At 50.1% G+C, this 16,594-nt stretch overlaps 1 protein-coding gene across 3 annotated transcripts in view; it reads right to left on the reverse strand.

The window, feature by feature from the left end:
• The window catches only part of PRKCB (protein kinase C beta), a 241,020-nt gene that overhangs the window by 105,998 nt on the left and 118,428 nt on the right, over positions 1-16,594 (reverse strand). For all 3 annotated transcript variants that reach the window (XM_034784757.1, XM_034784756.1, XM_034784758.1), the window contains 2 exons: positions 5,602-5,713; positions 3,395-3,523 (listed from right to left, as the gene is read on the reverse strand). In XM_034784757.1, coding sequence (XP_034640648.1) covers positions 3,395-3,523; positions 5,602-5,713 — 241 coding nt within the window. The remainder of the gene's footprint in view (positions 1-3,394; positions 3,524-5,601; positions 5,714-16,594) is intronic.

The raw sequence follows: 16,594 nt of genomic DNA on the forward strand, positions 1-16,594 counted from the left end.
AAATACCTTGTTGCAGCCGTCTAAACAGACCAGAGTTCCTGAAAACACGAGCGTCATGAACCTTGCCCGGCCATCCCACGTAGATGTTGGTAAAACGTCCCCTGTGGTCCACCAGTGCTTGCAGCACCATGGAAAAATAGCCCTTTCGGTTAATGTACTGGGTGGCTTGGTGGTCCGGTGCCAGAATAGGGATGTGAGTTCCATCTATGGCCCCACCGCAGTTTGGGAATCCCATCGCTGCGAAGCCATCTATGATCGCCTCCACGTTTCCCAGGGTCACTACCTTTGGCAGCAGTACATCAACGATTGCCTTGGCTACTTGCATCACAACAACCCCCACGGTAGATTTGCCCACCCCGAACTGGTTCGCGACTGACCGGTAGCTGTCTGGCGTTGCAAGCTTCCAGAGGGCTATGGCCACTCGCTTCTGTACACTCAGTGCAGCTCGCAACCGGGTGTCATTGCGCTTCAGGGCAGGGGACAGCAACTCACAAAGTTCCAGGAAAGTTCCCTTCCGCATGCGAAAGTTTCGCAGCCACTGGGATTCATCCCAGACCTGCAGCACTATGCGGTCCCACCACTCAGTGCTTGTTTCCCGTGCCCAGAATCGCCGTTCCACGGCATCAACATGACCCATTGCCATCGTGATGTCCTCGGCGCTGGGTCCCCTGCTTTCTGAGAGGTCTGTGCTACTCTCAGACTTCAGGACATCACCGCGGTGCCGTAGCCTCCTCGCCTGACTTTTCTGCATCTGCCTCAGGGAAAGGTGTATGATAAGCTGCGAGGCGTTGAGAGCGGCCACAACTGCAGCGATGGTCGCAGCGTGCTCCATGCTCGCAGTGCTGTGGCATCCGCGCTGTCAATGACTGGAAAAGTGCGCGAACTGATTTCCCGCCGGCGCTTTCAGGGAGGGAGGGCGGGAGTGATGGACGGATGACGACAGTTACCCAAAAGCACCCTCGACACATTTTGTTACCCAGAAGGCATTGCCGGCTACACCCAGAATTCCAATGGGCAGAGGGGACTGCGGGAACTGTGGGATAGCTGACCACAGTGCACTGCTTCGAATGTCGACGCTTTCACCGTTAGTGTGGACTCACAAAGTCGAATTACTGTCCTTAGTGTGGACACAGACGTTCGACTTTGCAATATCGATTCCAAAAATTCGATGCAAGTAAATTCGAACTACTCTCGTAGTGTAGACAAGGCCTTACTTGGCTGCTCTGCAGACTGGATCTCCCTCCCAGCCAGTCACATCTACCACGAAGGAGGGCAGGACAAGGGGCGATGGGTTCAAACTACAGCAAGGCGGATTTAGATTAAATCTCAGGAAAAGCTTCCCAAGTGTAAGAACAGTCAGCCAATGGAGCAGACGCCTCGGGAGATCGTGGAAGCGCCTTCACTGGAGGTTTTCCAAAGGAGGCTGGAGCCATCTGTCTGGGATGGTTTAGACCCAACAAATCCTGCATCTTGGCAGGGGTTTAGACTCGATGGTCCCGTCTAACTGTATGGTTTAGTGGACGTTGATCTTTTTGAAATATACATTTGCCCCTCATTCCAGAGGAGCAGGACACGGCTAAGTTAAGGCCTTTGTTTTAGCCGTTTCCATCCAGCTCAAGTGATGATCTTTAGGGCACAGCAACACCTTACCACTTTTCAAAGAGGTCGGTACACTGTACTTGGCAATGCTGCATGAATTAGCTGTGTGGATCAAAAGGCTCTACTTAAATAGCTCCCCTCCTCCCATGAGAATTACAACCGGTCATCAAGAGCCTCTTGTACTCCCGGGTCACCACTCAATCTCAGGCCTTGGCTACACTTGCGGATTGCTGCAGAGCGTTTGTCTTTTCAGACACGTGTCATCCCGGTCTCCCAGCACAAACGCGACTCAGACCACATTAGCTGGAGCCAGCCTATGGCCATTTCAGCCTAAAAGCCCCAAAACAGGAAACTAAGGAGCCCAGAACAAGAGCTCTCTGAGCCAGCCCTATCCATTTCAACTCCAGCCCCCAGCGGTGGGATGCTCCGGCCTGAGTACTGACCAGGGAGCGTCTGAGCAGCACAATCTCAGAATCTCCTCCTGGAAGCCAGATCTGCACTGCAGGGAGCTGTCAACTAGATTTCTGCCAAAGGCGCCACCGAGAACTGGGAGATCCCAGAGAGCGGGTTCAGCCCTCGCCATGGCAAGATGAGATTAATGGAATAGTCCGAAGGCCAGGCTGGCCTTTGAGGTCGCGGGGTGGGGGGGGGAAGGTTGTACGAGAGACCCAGCTGTTGTGGCCTGTCCCTTTAATACAGTTTTATATGCTTCCTGCCCTCTGCACAGTCCCCAGCTACAGAACTGGGCAGTCTCTTTATAATAAACCCCAGCCATTGAAACTAGCTACCCTGGGAACAGCCGCATGAGCAGTGACGTTAGCACCAGGCCCAGCCCTCCTTCCTTTCAGTGGAGCCACGCGTCACATTCAGTCTTTAAGAGAAACACACCCACCCCCCACGTTCTCAGGGTCAGCTTCTGTCCCTCCCAGACCAGCCAAACCCCTCCTCTCTCTGCTGGATCTAAAGACGTCTAGTCTTCAGCGGTTGGTTTCTCCTGCAGTTAACATACACAGAGGAATCAAGATCCCTTACAAATGCTTGGCTGGGTTCTGCTAGCAGAAATGGACTCTCTGCCAGTGTATTTATTGGAGGCAGAAAATAACCCTCTGCAGAGCCCAAATGCCTTTCTTTTCTCTCACACCTTCTGCATTTGCACGTCCTGCGTGCGAGACACCACAAGGGGGCTCTGGTGCGTCATGTTTCTTCCTGGAGATGCCGCCCTCCCCGAGTTTCCCCTATGTCCAGTATTACTTGAGCGTGTATGCCCCATCTAGTGATTGCGGAGCCAGCCTGCAATGAACCTGCACGGCTTGGAGGATCCAGCACCCACCTGCTTTAATGGATTGGCTTGGCAGGTTACCGTTGGCCCTGGGAAGCAGCCAGTGCACCAGAAGGCTGTTGTTATTTGCTTTGTGTTAGTGCTTAGAGACCCGCGCCCCAATGGGTTCGGTGCTGTACAAACATACAGATCCCTGCCCCCACGAGCCTGCAGTCTAAGTCTGAGAGACAAAAGCAGGACCCAGCAGATGGCGTGGGCAGGCTTGGAGCGGTCAGTTTAAATAGGCTGGCTCAAGGAAGAAGAGGCAGTGGTCTAGCCAGAGAATTAAGAGGACGTTTCTCCCAAACTCACCACTAATGGGCACTAGCAGGGACGTGAGCAGCTCCAGCACATTCCGGCCGTGCGAAAGCACACACACTCACACACGAGATATTTATGCCAAGGTTTCAGGGCAGCAAGTTACAATAGCGAGGGACTGGAGGAGACTGCAGCTGCACAGCAGAGCCATGCACCTACCTACAACGGTGAGAACTTCTTTTTCTATATCCGCCTTGATGTATATCCGTCCCCTGCGCTCAGTGTGGTCCGTTCCACATAGACTCGGGACGTTCATCACACAGCGTTTGTGGACATTCATCATACAGGCTGCACAGAAGGAAACAAACACTTACTCCACAGCAGGGAGATTACAAGATTACATCCCCACAGTCAGCTCCTAGCACACCTGAAAGTTCTGAACAGAGCGGGGTGAAAAGAGATGGGCAGGATTGTGGGGCAATCCGGTACAAATACCGATACAGGCCCCGGTTCTGCCTATGGACCTTTGGAGCTGTGCGGAGTCCCGCTGGGTAGCGTCAGCGGGGCTCTGCATGTACACAGAGATCCACCGACATGCCCCTTATTGAAGGATCAAGGCCAGAAACATTGTAGTGCTTTTTGTGCCAGCTTTAACCACCATGTTGGGACTTTTATCCATGGATTGGATTACTTCTCCCACAATGCCCATGTTGCAATACTACGCATTAGGTTGAGTTTGTCAGTGGTCAACAGGAAGGGAGAGAGCAGGTGCACATGTGTTGAATTTGTGCAAAAAAATGATGTCTACTTGGTGACATTTTAGAAGTGATCATTGATTAGCAGTGCCTGCACCTATCAGCAAGTTTCTATATGGATGGAAACCCCGGCACTACATAAATATTGGCATGTGCAGGCCCCTGGCGGCTGGACAGGTTTCCCATTAAAGCAGATGTTCGGTATTCATCACCAGTTCTATTAGTTACTGCATATCCCCATTGTAACAGAAATGCCATTTACTTAATTAGCATTTGAGCAATGAAAAGATCTGTCTGTCATTCCTCCCTGCTCAATTCCACCAGCTATTGTACCTCGACACCCACGTGAGCAGAGAAAATGCTTTCTAGAAGGGGCTGCTGAAATCAGAGGGCATTTTGTCACCTCCATGGGACAGCCACAGGGTGGTGCTAAAAGCCAGCATAGAAGGAAGTCAGTCTCCGAATATATGGTTTGAAATTATCTCAGGTTTTCCCTCTGGCTCCCCCTGCACCCGTATAAAGCCATGTCCCCACAATTCTTCACACTGTTCCCTATCAATGGACAATAGACATGATCCCTCCACTGCAGGGCTAAGAGTCAGGCGGGAGCTCAGTCTCTTTGGCTCCTTAAATGTTCAGCCTCTGTTGAGGCAGAGAAGGGGAGTGATTAGTGGCCAAGGGGACAGAGATCCCCGTCCCACTCAGGAATCAAAGCCTCACAGCTTGTTTCATGGCGGAGGCTGAACCACCATTAAATGGTATGGGCCTCTGATAACTGCCAGACTGTGCTGGATTTGAACCCATGAGCAGGAGTTGAAAGGCCCCCTAGCCCATGACAAAGCCTCTGAACCACCCAGCTCTAGAAATAATCTTTACCTTGGGGACTGTACACCAGCTTTCCTAGGGGTTGGGGAAAGGGAACGAGGAAGAAAAAAAAAATGCTGGAAAAATTTCTCGCCTCCTTTTCAGTGAACCTTAAAAAGGACTGGCCAATAAGGCTGGACTACCAAGAGAGACTTAGGCCAACCAGGGACCTCCGCTGCGCTTCCTCTTCCAGAGCCCGAGGCTATTCCGACCCGCTTTCCATCCCAGCAGCGAGGCATGACCACTGGGTGGTACCTGGGTGACACACCGTGAGCATGAACATCAGGGGCAGGGCGGGGGTTTCAGTCATGCTGGTGGCCTGCATATCCTAGATCTCTGCTCTCTGACCAGGGACCTGGGAAAAGCTCCCTCCCCCACACACGTCAGAGGTCACTTCCCATTTTAAGCCTTCTGAAGAGTCAGGTGGAGAAAGGGGAAGGTGGAATTTAACTCCAATGACTCTGACTGATGTGTGTAAGAGAGTTCCTGATTTGTAGTCCCCTTTCTAGCCCTAGCCCGAGCTCTCGGAGGCAGGGGCTGCCCCCTCCCCAGCAAGCATCACAGAACACAAATAGTAACTCGTGTCTACTACAATGTGCATTTCACCCTAATACACTGTAGTCCTGCTTGGAGCATTGAGACAGGTTGAGACATGAAGTGAAATCCCAGCCCCATTGAAGTCAATGGAAGTTTTGCCCTTAGACTTCAATGTGGTCAGGAGTTCTTCCCTGGCATGTGCCCCAGACCACCAGAGATTTGCCCTGCCCCTTTATATCAGCCGTGGCCGTAACACAGAGCTTCACTTACTGTCACATTTCATCCCTTGGTGAATGAGTCCATAGAGTAATGAGCCACAGTGGTCACAGAAGGTGGGACTGGAGTACGTGTGGATTTTAAATTTGTGCTTGCTCCTTGGATCCTAAACGGGAAAGGAGAAAGAGAGAGATCAAGATAGATCATGGACTTATACCAAATATCAGCATGTAGCCCCCACCCTTGGCATTTCACGTGCAGAGACAGGGCTTCAAGGCCACATCCAACTCCTACTGATTTCAGTGGGAGCTGGATCAGGTCCATAAAGATGCAGTCACATTTCATTAAAAGCAACAAGTTAATTTATTTGATATATTAGGTCTTAACCTGGAAGCCTGGAGGGTGAAATTCACCCCTGGGCAGAGAGCCAGCACAAAGCCTGTTCTACTGGATACAGGTTTTTACACCGCACTCGCTAGGCCTAGTGAACTATTAGTGGCAAGGTGGCAAAAGATATTCCAGATCTCCCTCCGTGTTCAGACCACACAATAAACATCCTTATGCTCTGAAGCCAACCAGTAGCCTGTCTACTCTTAGGGAATCAAGTAACTCAGAAGAAGAAACTAATCCTATTCATTTGAGGTTTTTAAGCCAACTATCCACTTTCCCCAACAGCCCAGCCCCCAAACTAAGAGACTCCCATTTACTCTGGGCACCAATTCCAGTGCTGGAAGAGATCTTCCATCTAGCAGAGGCTGAAGCCAGACCAATTCCAGCTAGAAATAAGGCACAAATTGTTACCGGGAGGGCAATTAACCCTGCAAACAAACTGCCAAGGGAAGTGGTGGATTCTCCATCTCTTGCTGGCTTCAGATCCCAGCTGTTTGTCTTCCTGGCAACGACGCGCTGGACAAACACAAGTTATTGCACTCAGTACAGGGGTGCATGGGGACATTCTCTGGCTTGTATCCTACAGCAGGTCAGACTAAACGATCTAATGGTCCTTTCTGACCTTACGCCCCATGCGCTCTGTGAACCTAAGATACTGTGACTACTGAAAGCAGTTGGGATGCTGCTGCAGGAGGTTCTGACAGTGTTGGACAGTAATACTCTTATGAAGTACAGCAGCCCAGTCCGAAGACACAGTAGTGTCCAGCGTAAATCACAATTAGCGCTCGTAGTTCCATTTTGCGGAGGCTTCAGACATTTCCAACTTTGGTTTTGTTCCAATCTGGAATGAAAACCAAAATCTTTGAGATTCTCACCAACCGGGGAATATTGCCCAGGCTCTGGGGCAGTCCGCCTGGTAGGCTCCCCAAGCCCGGGATGGCTGGAGTACCCAGCTCTAGGGCCGTCCTGCATTTGAACGGCCAAGGAGCCAAGTGGGTGAGCTAGCAGAAACCAGGCAGGGTTTTGTCCTGGTCCTGCCTGGGTTCCGCTGCAGCTTCACCAAAATAGAACCAACCCTGCAAAATGTTTCAATTTCAACAAAAGTCAGAAAATCCCAACAAAATATGTTTTGCTGGAGTTTTTCCAACCAGCTTGAGCCATCACACCTAATATTGCCCAGTGCCAGTCTTTGCCCCCATTTGGGTGAGGAATGGGGTACAATCCAGTCATGGTCGTGCCTTGTTCTCTCACTGTATCCATTACCCCTTTCCCTACCAGTGTTACTGCTGTGTGGGGGAACCTGTATGATTACAGAGGTTGACAAGAACAAAAATAGAACAATGGCAAATGGAAAACAAAAAGCAAGTGCTGGCAGCACGAAGGGTTTTTTCTGCAGCATCCTCCTGTGTAATTGAAGCTTGATTAACCAGCCCACTTTAAGTTTTATTTAGCTGCAATCCATCCCGGAGAAGTGTCACTCAATAGCCATTTATAAACTCTGGCTTTAGTTTTATTACGGTGAGAGCAAGAGCCTCACACGCCGTTTTGATAGCCACAGCTCAGGGTACCCCACTGAGTTAAAATTCTCAGAAATCCTAATTAGATTCTATGCCAAATCTTGCTGGGAACTGCACCTGCCTCCTAAACTCCATTGTGTAGGCAGAGGGAGGATGTAGCCACCCCGAAGGGGTATAATTTTCCCACCACTGGGAACTTTGCAGGGAATCCCAGAAAGGAGCCCAGCCCCTTCTCCTGCATCAACTCAACTGCAGGCAACGTTGGGGTTGGGCAGGACAAAGACAGATCCATACCCTAGGACGCCCCGTTCTCCTTCTGTTTCTTTTCTCTGCCTGTTACGTGGGATAGCATCATACAGAGCTCCAAGGTCGTTCCTCCTCAGCTGGGAGCCTGTGGCGTTTTACAGTGTAAAGACAATTCGCCATCAGCTGCATCCCCCTTTCCATCGGCTTTAACGGGGGTTTGCATCACTCTTTCCTAGAGCGTTGTTTCCAGAGCTGGAGGCTTCACTACATCACACTGAGATGCAATTCACGACCAGTGCGCCTCGCTTGTCCAATGTGCTGAGTTTGCTCGGAAGCATTTCTCTGCTTCCCTCCAAGGAAGACGGGGGAACACTGGGGCAAACCCCAGTCAAAAGGTCATCAGTTGTCTTCCTGACACTGCTGCATGTTCCCCAAAACTCCCCGCTCTGAGCAGAAACTGAAGCACTGCTAAACTAGTGACACCTCTGGTTTCACTTTTGAGAAAACGAGCTGCTCCTGTTTGCTTTTAGCGGTCTGTGGCATTCTCCCCCAGTCTCATCCACACTGCTTAAGACTTTACAAGCAACTCCCAGGAGCATTTCTTACTGGCTTAGCTTGGAGCAGAGCAGGAAAACATTCGCTACTAGATTGGGCTGCTCGTCTTGGCCTCCCTCGACCCCAAACGAGCTCACAGAAGGAACGTGAGGTACCAATACCCCCAGGGAGCTTGAGATCATGTTGGTGAGATTCCCTGGCAGGGAGAGCCCATCCAAGGCCTGGCCTGAGTGAGGCCTAGACACATGGCAGCCGTGCTGTCGCTGGGAGAAGAGGGCAAGGCCAGGAGCAGCAGCATGTGGCAGGGACAGTGCAAGTCCCCTGAGCCTTCTGCTGGTACCTGGGACTGGCTGGGCGACTCAGGGTCTGGAACATGCTGAGCAACCACCAGCAACACGAATACACACCCTCTGCCCACCTCAGTGCTGTTTGCACCTGGTATTGGTGCCTGATACTGGGCAGCCACTCCCAGTGATCAACAGCGGGGAGCACTGGAAGAGCTGAATTTGGAGTCTCCTGGATATACAAGGAGGAGATCTCAGCAGGATCCTCCAGGAGGGGTCCTCCAGGTTGGAAGCAACACCCCACTCCGGTCTGAAACAACCCAAATACTGTTAACATTTAGGGGCATGTTCCCAGACCTGGTTCCTGGACTTTTGGGACTGGGCCTCAGAAAGGACTGGCATTCCTGGAAAGACAGGGCTGATTTCATTACTGGTTAATTGTTTGTGGGCTTGGGGGCGAGTTGCTCTTGGCTCAGTCTTTTGAGCTGACTATATTTCTAATGGATGGGCAAGGTGTCCTGAAACGAGGAGCCATCCCTTTTCTATAAATTGTAACTTAAAATAAACATATAAGAGAAAGCATGGAGTTGAGAATCACCTACCTGGCTCAGCTAAGCATGGCTGTCAACACAGTACATGCTCCTTAAATTAATTTTCTCAGCTTTATTGCATTTAAGCTTCCAGTTGACTAATCACTTTGATACACTACAAGTTTCCATTCATGATACCCCAGGTAACTCAAATGACATTGGAGAGACGGGCAATAACTGAACTGCACTTAATTCAGTCTGCTTAAGTGCAAGATACTGGATGCATGCTTCAGCAAATTTAATTGCATTTGAAAACTGAAGAGGTCTCATACATTACTCTAAAAAAATGTATTTTAGATTTATAACAAAAGACACTTCCTTTTAATAGCTGGGCTTGTCATCTGGATAAGAAGCAGCCTGGGAGGATGAGGGTTAACAACAATTAACCTGTCTCCTGGAAACCTCAGTATCCCAGGAAAGCTAGTTCATTAAGTAATACTGCACTTCTGAAAAGCTCCTGCGCTCCCAGGAGAGGCAATGAGCCATTGCAGAGATTTCAGAGAAAAAGACAAACTCTGATTTTAGCACAAAAGAGGGAAAGGAGAAGTTTTCAGACTTGTGAAAACTTAGTGATTGGAAAGTTAAACAAAACCAATCTAGTTGGCAGCTCCTTTGCGATGTGTGTGTTCAAGTCTCTCTCGCTCCCTGCGGCTCACCAAGTCACTACTGGTGCTGCTGTTTAGCGGCCATGCTGCACCTACAGCATTACTTAGCCAATCGGAAAATGCTGCATGCCCCCGACTCAGAATTCACGGCGGCACTGCTGGACGAAAGAAGAGGAGGAAGTAGACCATGAAGAAGCAAAGGCTGCCTCTCAGGAAGATGTGATTTAGTCTAGTCCAAGTAACTGGGCTCAGTCCAGGAGTAACTAGGTGAAATTATGTGGTCTGCATTGTAGAGGTCAGACGAGTTGGTCCCTTCTGGCTATAAAGTCTATGAATATGAATGGGTAAACACAAGCCATTTCTCACAAAAATGGTGAGAAGAAAAAAAGAACACCCTGAAAAATCCATTTACTGCGTAAGGAACCTTATGGATTTAGTCGGATACAACTTTCCCCTGCGTGGAAGTCCTTAAAAGTCACCCGTATTTGATTTTTCTGATCTCAGCTCTATTTGTGTGGAAGCTCAAAATAATCGCTCTAATCAGCTTTGGCCTGCACAAGAAGGATCTCTTTATTTCTGGTTCATTCCAATCCCAATGTACCTGTGTTTGCACCGTGCAGGGACTGATTCAGACAGCTGTCTATATCAGGCTGATAGGTCAGCGCCTGAGAATCCGGATGTCAAGCTCAGCGATGGAACAGAGACAGCTGACAACAACAGGATCAAGTTCTCCAACCGAAGAACCAGAAATCTATCATTTACTGAGCGCCGGCAGTGTGGGGGCAGTCAGCATCTAAGGAGCCATGGACCCTGCTTTTTATTGTCCGTGTTCGGTACAGAAAGCCACTCAGACACAGATCGTTGCGCCAGAACGAACTGCAGGGAGAGCAGGCGTCTTGCAGAGGTTATTTCCGAGAGGCTTGCTGGAAGAGTGCAATCTGAGGAGCAGAAAGAAACTCGCTGTGCACGCTGCATTGGAAGAGTCAGATCAGCAAAGTACAATTGCTACTCAAGGGAATACTCACATGCAAGGAGATATCACACCTCCACCCTCCCTCCATATAACGCACACACGCCCCTCATGGCCAACAGCAGGGATCTGGGCTATTCCCTCCTTATTCTGAGGACCTTGCCATCAAGCAGTCAGCCCTTGCTATGGTATAGACGCTGGAGAGAGTCATTGCCAAGTTGCTTTACAGGGTTGTGCTGGGATTAGACTGGCTCCAGTGGCTCTGTGTCAGAAAAGACAAGACACTTGAGAAGATTAAAAACTCCCGTGAGCCTCCCTGAGGAAAGGCGGCCTCTTCTAGGCCGGCCAGCGGAACACAATGGGTACGCACGGCACACCTCATCCACAGAGAATCACAGACACAGACTAAAGCCCTGAGCAGGGGTAGCCTCGGACACAGCTACTAAGACCCAGGGGCAGAGGACAGAACGCTGACATTTAATAGAGTCGGCTCCCCGCCCTCCCAGCACTCACACCCCTCTCCTCTTTTTGAAACCTGAAAATAGGCAGTGCTTTCCCAATCCCCGTCTTCCCCACAGGAACGGCAGCCGCCTGTGGTGACCAGAGCTCAGAGCTGGATGGCGACGGTATCTAGGCGGGGGACAGGCCGAAGGGATGCCACCTCCTTTGTACTACGGTAGTCTCCAAAGGCCCCTACTTGGCATGGGGGCCCCTTGGGCTGGCTCTGCGGTACCCAGCACAGATGAAGACAGCGTTTGTTATTCACTTCCCCAGAGAAGCCCATTGGCGAGTGCTTTGTTGGGCTCCCGCCCTGGGGCGGGGTGAGAGATGGCCGTTCTCCCACTTGGCCCCACTGGGTTTCCCTGACATGACAGCAGCATGTGCCGAGGCCTCTGCGAAGCTCGATGTGGTGTTTCTACGGGTGGCTGGTGCAGTCCACAGGACAGCTCATTTATTCCACTCAGGTTCTTATATGGCCCTGGCACCATGACATCCAAGTGCATGAAGTGATATGACTGACACCTGTCACCTGGAGTTCTTTCCTTGCGTGGTCTCTCTTCCCCTCTCCAAGGATAAGTTGTATCTAGGGTGATTATTCCTATTTTTGAAAAACTACATATTCTCTGGCCACTGTGCTCTGGGTGTACATTAGCGAAAGCAGGTTGGAGCAGTGCGCCTGGCACGTGGAGGGGAAGGTGGGAGGTGTGGGATGGTCCTTACCTCCTGGGGGGAGTCCACTTCCCTGGCCCCAGGGCAGCTCTGTCTCCTGCAGAGACAAGCTTTCCCCTTGCAGTGAGCAGTTCCCCTGGGTTGGAAGAGTGGAGTTGTCCTGGGTCCTTGTCCCAGAGGCTGAGGCAGTCTGAGGCATCCTCGCCCAAACCGTTGCATAAGGATCGAGACCTTGACTTGATGTTCTACTAGAAACCAGTAAACAGAGCAAAGAGTCGTGTGATGTGCTCATGGTTGCCCACATCGGCAAGGAGATGAGCTAGAGCATTCTGCACTAGTCAGAGCAGAGAACTGAGTGCTTCATGCCCAGCTATATTCCACTGCCCGAGGGGAGATGACAGGGGCATTAAATATCCCAGGCCAATTCATCATCCTCCAGGATGGGACGGAGTCTCCCAGCCAACCGGATATGGCAGAAAGTATTACCTGCACCTGCTGGAATGCAAGAGCTCCATACTAGGGAGAAATCTAGGAATCTTCTAAACTATGGACTGAATTGACCAGTTGTGGGTGTTTCCATCTGCCACCTGCATCACCTCCAACCAGCTGCTCTTCTTCCATGAGCGGATGTCATTCGAACACTGGTCCAGCCGGGGGACAGTGGTTTGGTCATATATTGTTAAGGACAGGTAGATCCGTGTGTCTCATCTACATATTGCAACACTAGAGTCTGTCAGCTTACCAAGTATCAGGGGGTAGCCGTGTTAGTCTGCCTCTACAAAAACAACAAGGAGTCTGGTGGCACCTTAAAGACTAACAGATTTATTTGGGCATAAGCTTTCGCGGGTAAAAACCTCACTTCTTCGGATGTAAGAAGTGAGGTTTTTACCCACGAAAGCTTATGCCCAAATAAATCTGTTAGTCTTTAAGGTGCCACCAGACTCCTTGTTGTTTTTGTCATCTTACCAGCTCTAGTGGCTGCAGGTAGATGTTGAGAAGGACCGGAGACAAAATGATCCTTGTGGGACTCCCCAAATCAGGGGGCTAGTGGTAGAAGTGCAGCTCCTCACCCCTACTCTTTGGGTGCCTCCCTCCAGGAAAGACTCCAGCCATTTGAATGTGTTCCCCAACTCACCTGTGGAACCAGGCTGTCATGGGGGGGGGAGGGGTGGCAAGGTGACTAGGAGGCAGTTCAGAAAGTCTCTGGACAGATGGCTGCGTCCTATGGTACAGGTCCAGGGATCTGTGGGTTCTGTAGACCAAAGCCCTAACTGTTCCATGGAGGGCGACCCCCTCACCTTCATTACCCTGCTCAAGGTAATGACATGAAGGAAAATTGATGGCAAACAGAGTTGCTGTCCCCCTCCCCAGGAGTAGCTCACCGAGGGGATGCTATCGTCATACAGGGACAGATTGGAAGCAGAAGTGCTGGAGAGCAGAACCTAAACCAGTTTCTAGAAGCGTCTATATTTCAATTTGCTCTTGCAGTCAGCAAAGTTACACTGGTGTAAACCAGCACAATTCTAGGGGAATCAGCCCCTAGCACTCTACCCACCTTTTCTATTTCTAGATGATTAGGGTCAGTTATGCTATAGATTCAGGTGGGTCATCTTCAAACAGGTTATTTTGAAGGCTTCTATCTTCAGGCCTGAATCAAAGAAGAGACTAGTTGGGGTAGGGGGGTAAGGTATTGTGAACTTGCTAAGCCATTCACACCTAATACAACATGGCAGAGTCCTCAGTGGAGGAAGAAATTTAACCCTATTCAGAGTTAGCCTGGGAGTTTTCTTGGCCCTGGTTTGAGAGACAGGACAGTATGTGCATAGCACATTGCCCTCTCAGTAATTTCAGAGAAGCGATGGATGTCTGCTTTGCTGAATCTCTCCCCTTACTTCCTGGATGTCCTACTGCACATCTGATTTTTACTTGCTCCAGAAAACGGAGGGGGGAAATTGTATCCAAACAAACAAACAAAAATCATCCTTCTGGCACGATCAAATCCCCCTCATCCATTAAAGCCTTAAGTCTCTAGGCCGGAAAAACAAACAGGGTCTGGAAGAGAGTCAGAAATGGATGGTTTGCCATATTTATTCAGCTGAATTACTCTGGCTTTATCAATGCAAGGAAATCATTTCTCTGGGCTCTCTCGTGACATTTAAAATCTCAGGCTGCAATCGCCAGCGTCATTTGCATGGCTTCACTCCCAGTTCTGTTTCTACAGTCTCAAAAAGGAAAGGAAATCCTACCTGAGAGCCAGGCTCCTCTCTGCAGAGGATAGATGCACTGGCACAGCAGCTGTGGCAGGGAACGAGCGCCTCTTTCCTCCTTTATTCTGAGGTGCCAGTGCTATTGGTGGCAAAGAACATCTGGTGGGCTCCCTACTTGTCACAGCTTCTTTCCCCCCAGTGGCTTGCACTAGCATTTAGCCTGATTTGGTCTGATGCCACCCATCATAATTTTTTATGTCTCTAATGTTACGCTCTTTATCTCCTTGGCAGCAGGGGGGCAGAGGGGAGGCTGTGAGCAATGCTTCCCTGTCCCTGATGTTCAATGTAGCATACAGATAAGCAAGGACTGCTGTGTTTTCCTTAGCTGCATCTTCGGCTTAATCGCCTAAGTAACAGAATAATTCCCAGAAGGCAAACTCTCCCTCCATGGGTTATGCCTGAATGAGGGAGCATAAACACCCCACGCAGACTTTCCTAGGACTTGTTCTGCTGGAGGTTGGTTAGCGCCTGCTTCCTTCTCCAGCCAAAGAGCCGAAGCACCACCGAACATGTCCGAGGACTGTCACTTTCCACCCCTCACCTCCACCCCTCAGCTCAGACCCTTGGACCATCATTAGGAATAGGAGCACGGAGACAATTCTGCTGATGCACCCACTCGGATGTAGAAAGACCATAGCAAACTGACAGAGCTCATAGAGGGGCAGGGAAACAGCAAAATGTTTCCCTGTCAAATCCTGGCGTATGGAGGCTGATACCACTCTGGGACCACATGTGAGAAACGGCGATTTCTCTCTGAATTCCACATTCCTTCCTGGAGACAGATTGATCTGCTCAGGCAAACAAAAGCTTCAGTCATTCATAAAAAACAACTATCCAGAACTGGATGGCTTTCAAGTTAGCTCACAAATGAAGGCTGAATTCCCGCTGGATGAGGAATTTATGGTGGAAAAAGTGATAGCATTTCAGTGATAAAATTGCAGATGGCACAAACTGCAAAAGGAACAGCACTAAGTGCAATTGAAAACCCACACAGGAACACAAGGTGTGTTTACACACACACAGCAGGGGCAATAGCAGGGAAAGCTGCCCCATGCTGCTCCACCAATGTGACCCCAAACCTGGTAGAGAAGGACCTACCCTGGGGGAAGGAGAATTTGCCTCCATGGTATATTCAGTCCTTGGCCTGTGCTAAGCATCCCAGAGGAATGTATTGCGGTGACTTTGTTTGTGTGTTGACATCTGCCTAGCAGAAGCTAGACTCTCATTGTCAACTCATTCCACTCCAGCCAGCCAACACGTGACACTCTAGTCATCACCAGATTAGAATGGCAACTAACTCCATATCTCACTACACATCAGTTGCTCCTTAGTGCCGCTGCTCACAACAACTTAACTACCAACTTCTTCTACTGCGTTTAGGCGAGCGTGCTGCAAAGCTGCCACAACCAAAACCAACGTATACAGAGCTGGGTGACGGTTGAAACCCTTTCTGTCGGAAAATGCAGCGTCGGCAACACCAAGCCATGTAGTGAACTCATGTTGGCCTCACCAAATTGGGTCGAAAAAAGTTCTGCGGAAGCTGAAACATTTCATTTCAACGCTTTCAAAATGAAACATCGCCATGTTTGGAGCAGAGATTACTTTGTTTTGAAATTTCCTTCCATTTTAAAGTTACAAAACCATTTAAAACAGCTCAAAATCAAAACGTCACATTTTGCTTTGGGACAAACACAATATTTTGTTCGAGCCAAAACCAAAAATTGTTTTTATTTTTATTTTTTGGAATTGCCAGCCAAGTGACCCATCTGCTAGTCACACAGCTCTGGAAGCCCCAAGGCTTCGCTGTCGTGGGTTTTCTCTTTGGGATAAAAGGCCAAAGGGTAGTGGCTCATTGTGAATATCCAGAAAAAGGGGAGCAGGTCTAGCACCTGTCTCTGCAGGCTTCTGTACCATCACCTAACAGCTCGGACAGTGGAAACACTCGGCAGGTAAGGAGCCTCAGGGACCCCCACGCCACAGGACATGAGGCCCACAGAGAGCCCAACTGACAGGCCTGATTGGCCCCGGGGTGCTGGAACAATGTGTCTAGTGGGGGTGCTGAGAGCCATTGCACCAAAACTGTAAACCCTGTATGTGATGGAAACCACTTCAAGCCAGGGGTGCAGCAGCCCCCCTATTCCAGCACCTACGGATTGGCCCAAATGTACTAGTTAAGCCTGGGGAGGATACAGGGAATTTGTCTATGCAACTAGGTGGATCCCCAGCTAACTGCTGTTACAGACCCGGCTTCCAATCCCTGATTCCTGACGTCAGCTTTACCTCCTGGCTCCAATACCTGGTTTCTGACTCAGCTTTGTCTCCTGCTTCTGACGTCTGGTTCCTGGCCTTACCTCTCAGCACCAATGCCTGGCTCCTCACCTCCTGACTTTAGCCCCGGGTTCCCAACCCCAGATTGACCCACTTCTCCAGCCCCTGACATGTGCTCTGGCCGC

This window comes from Trachemys scripta, chromosome 10 (genome assembly GCF_013100865.1).
Source record: "Trachemys scripta elegans isolate TJP31775 chromosome 10, CAS_Tse_1.0, whole genome shotgun sequence".
NCBI lineage: Eukaryota > Metazoa > Chordata > Testudines > Emydidae > Trachemys > Trachemys scripta.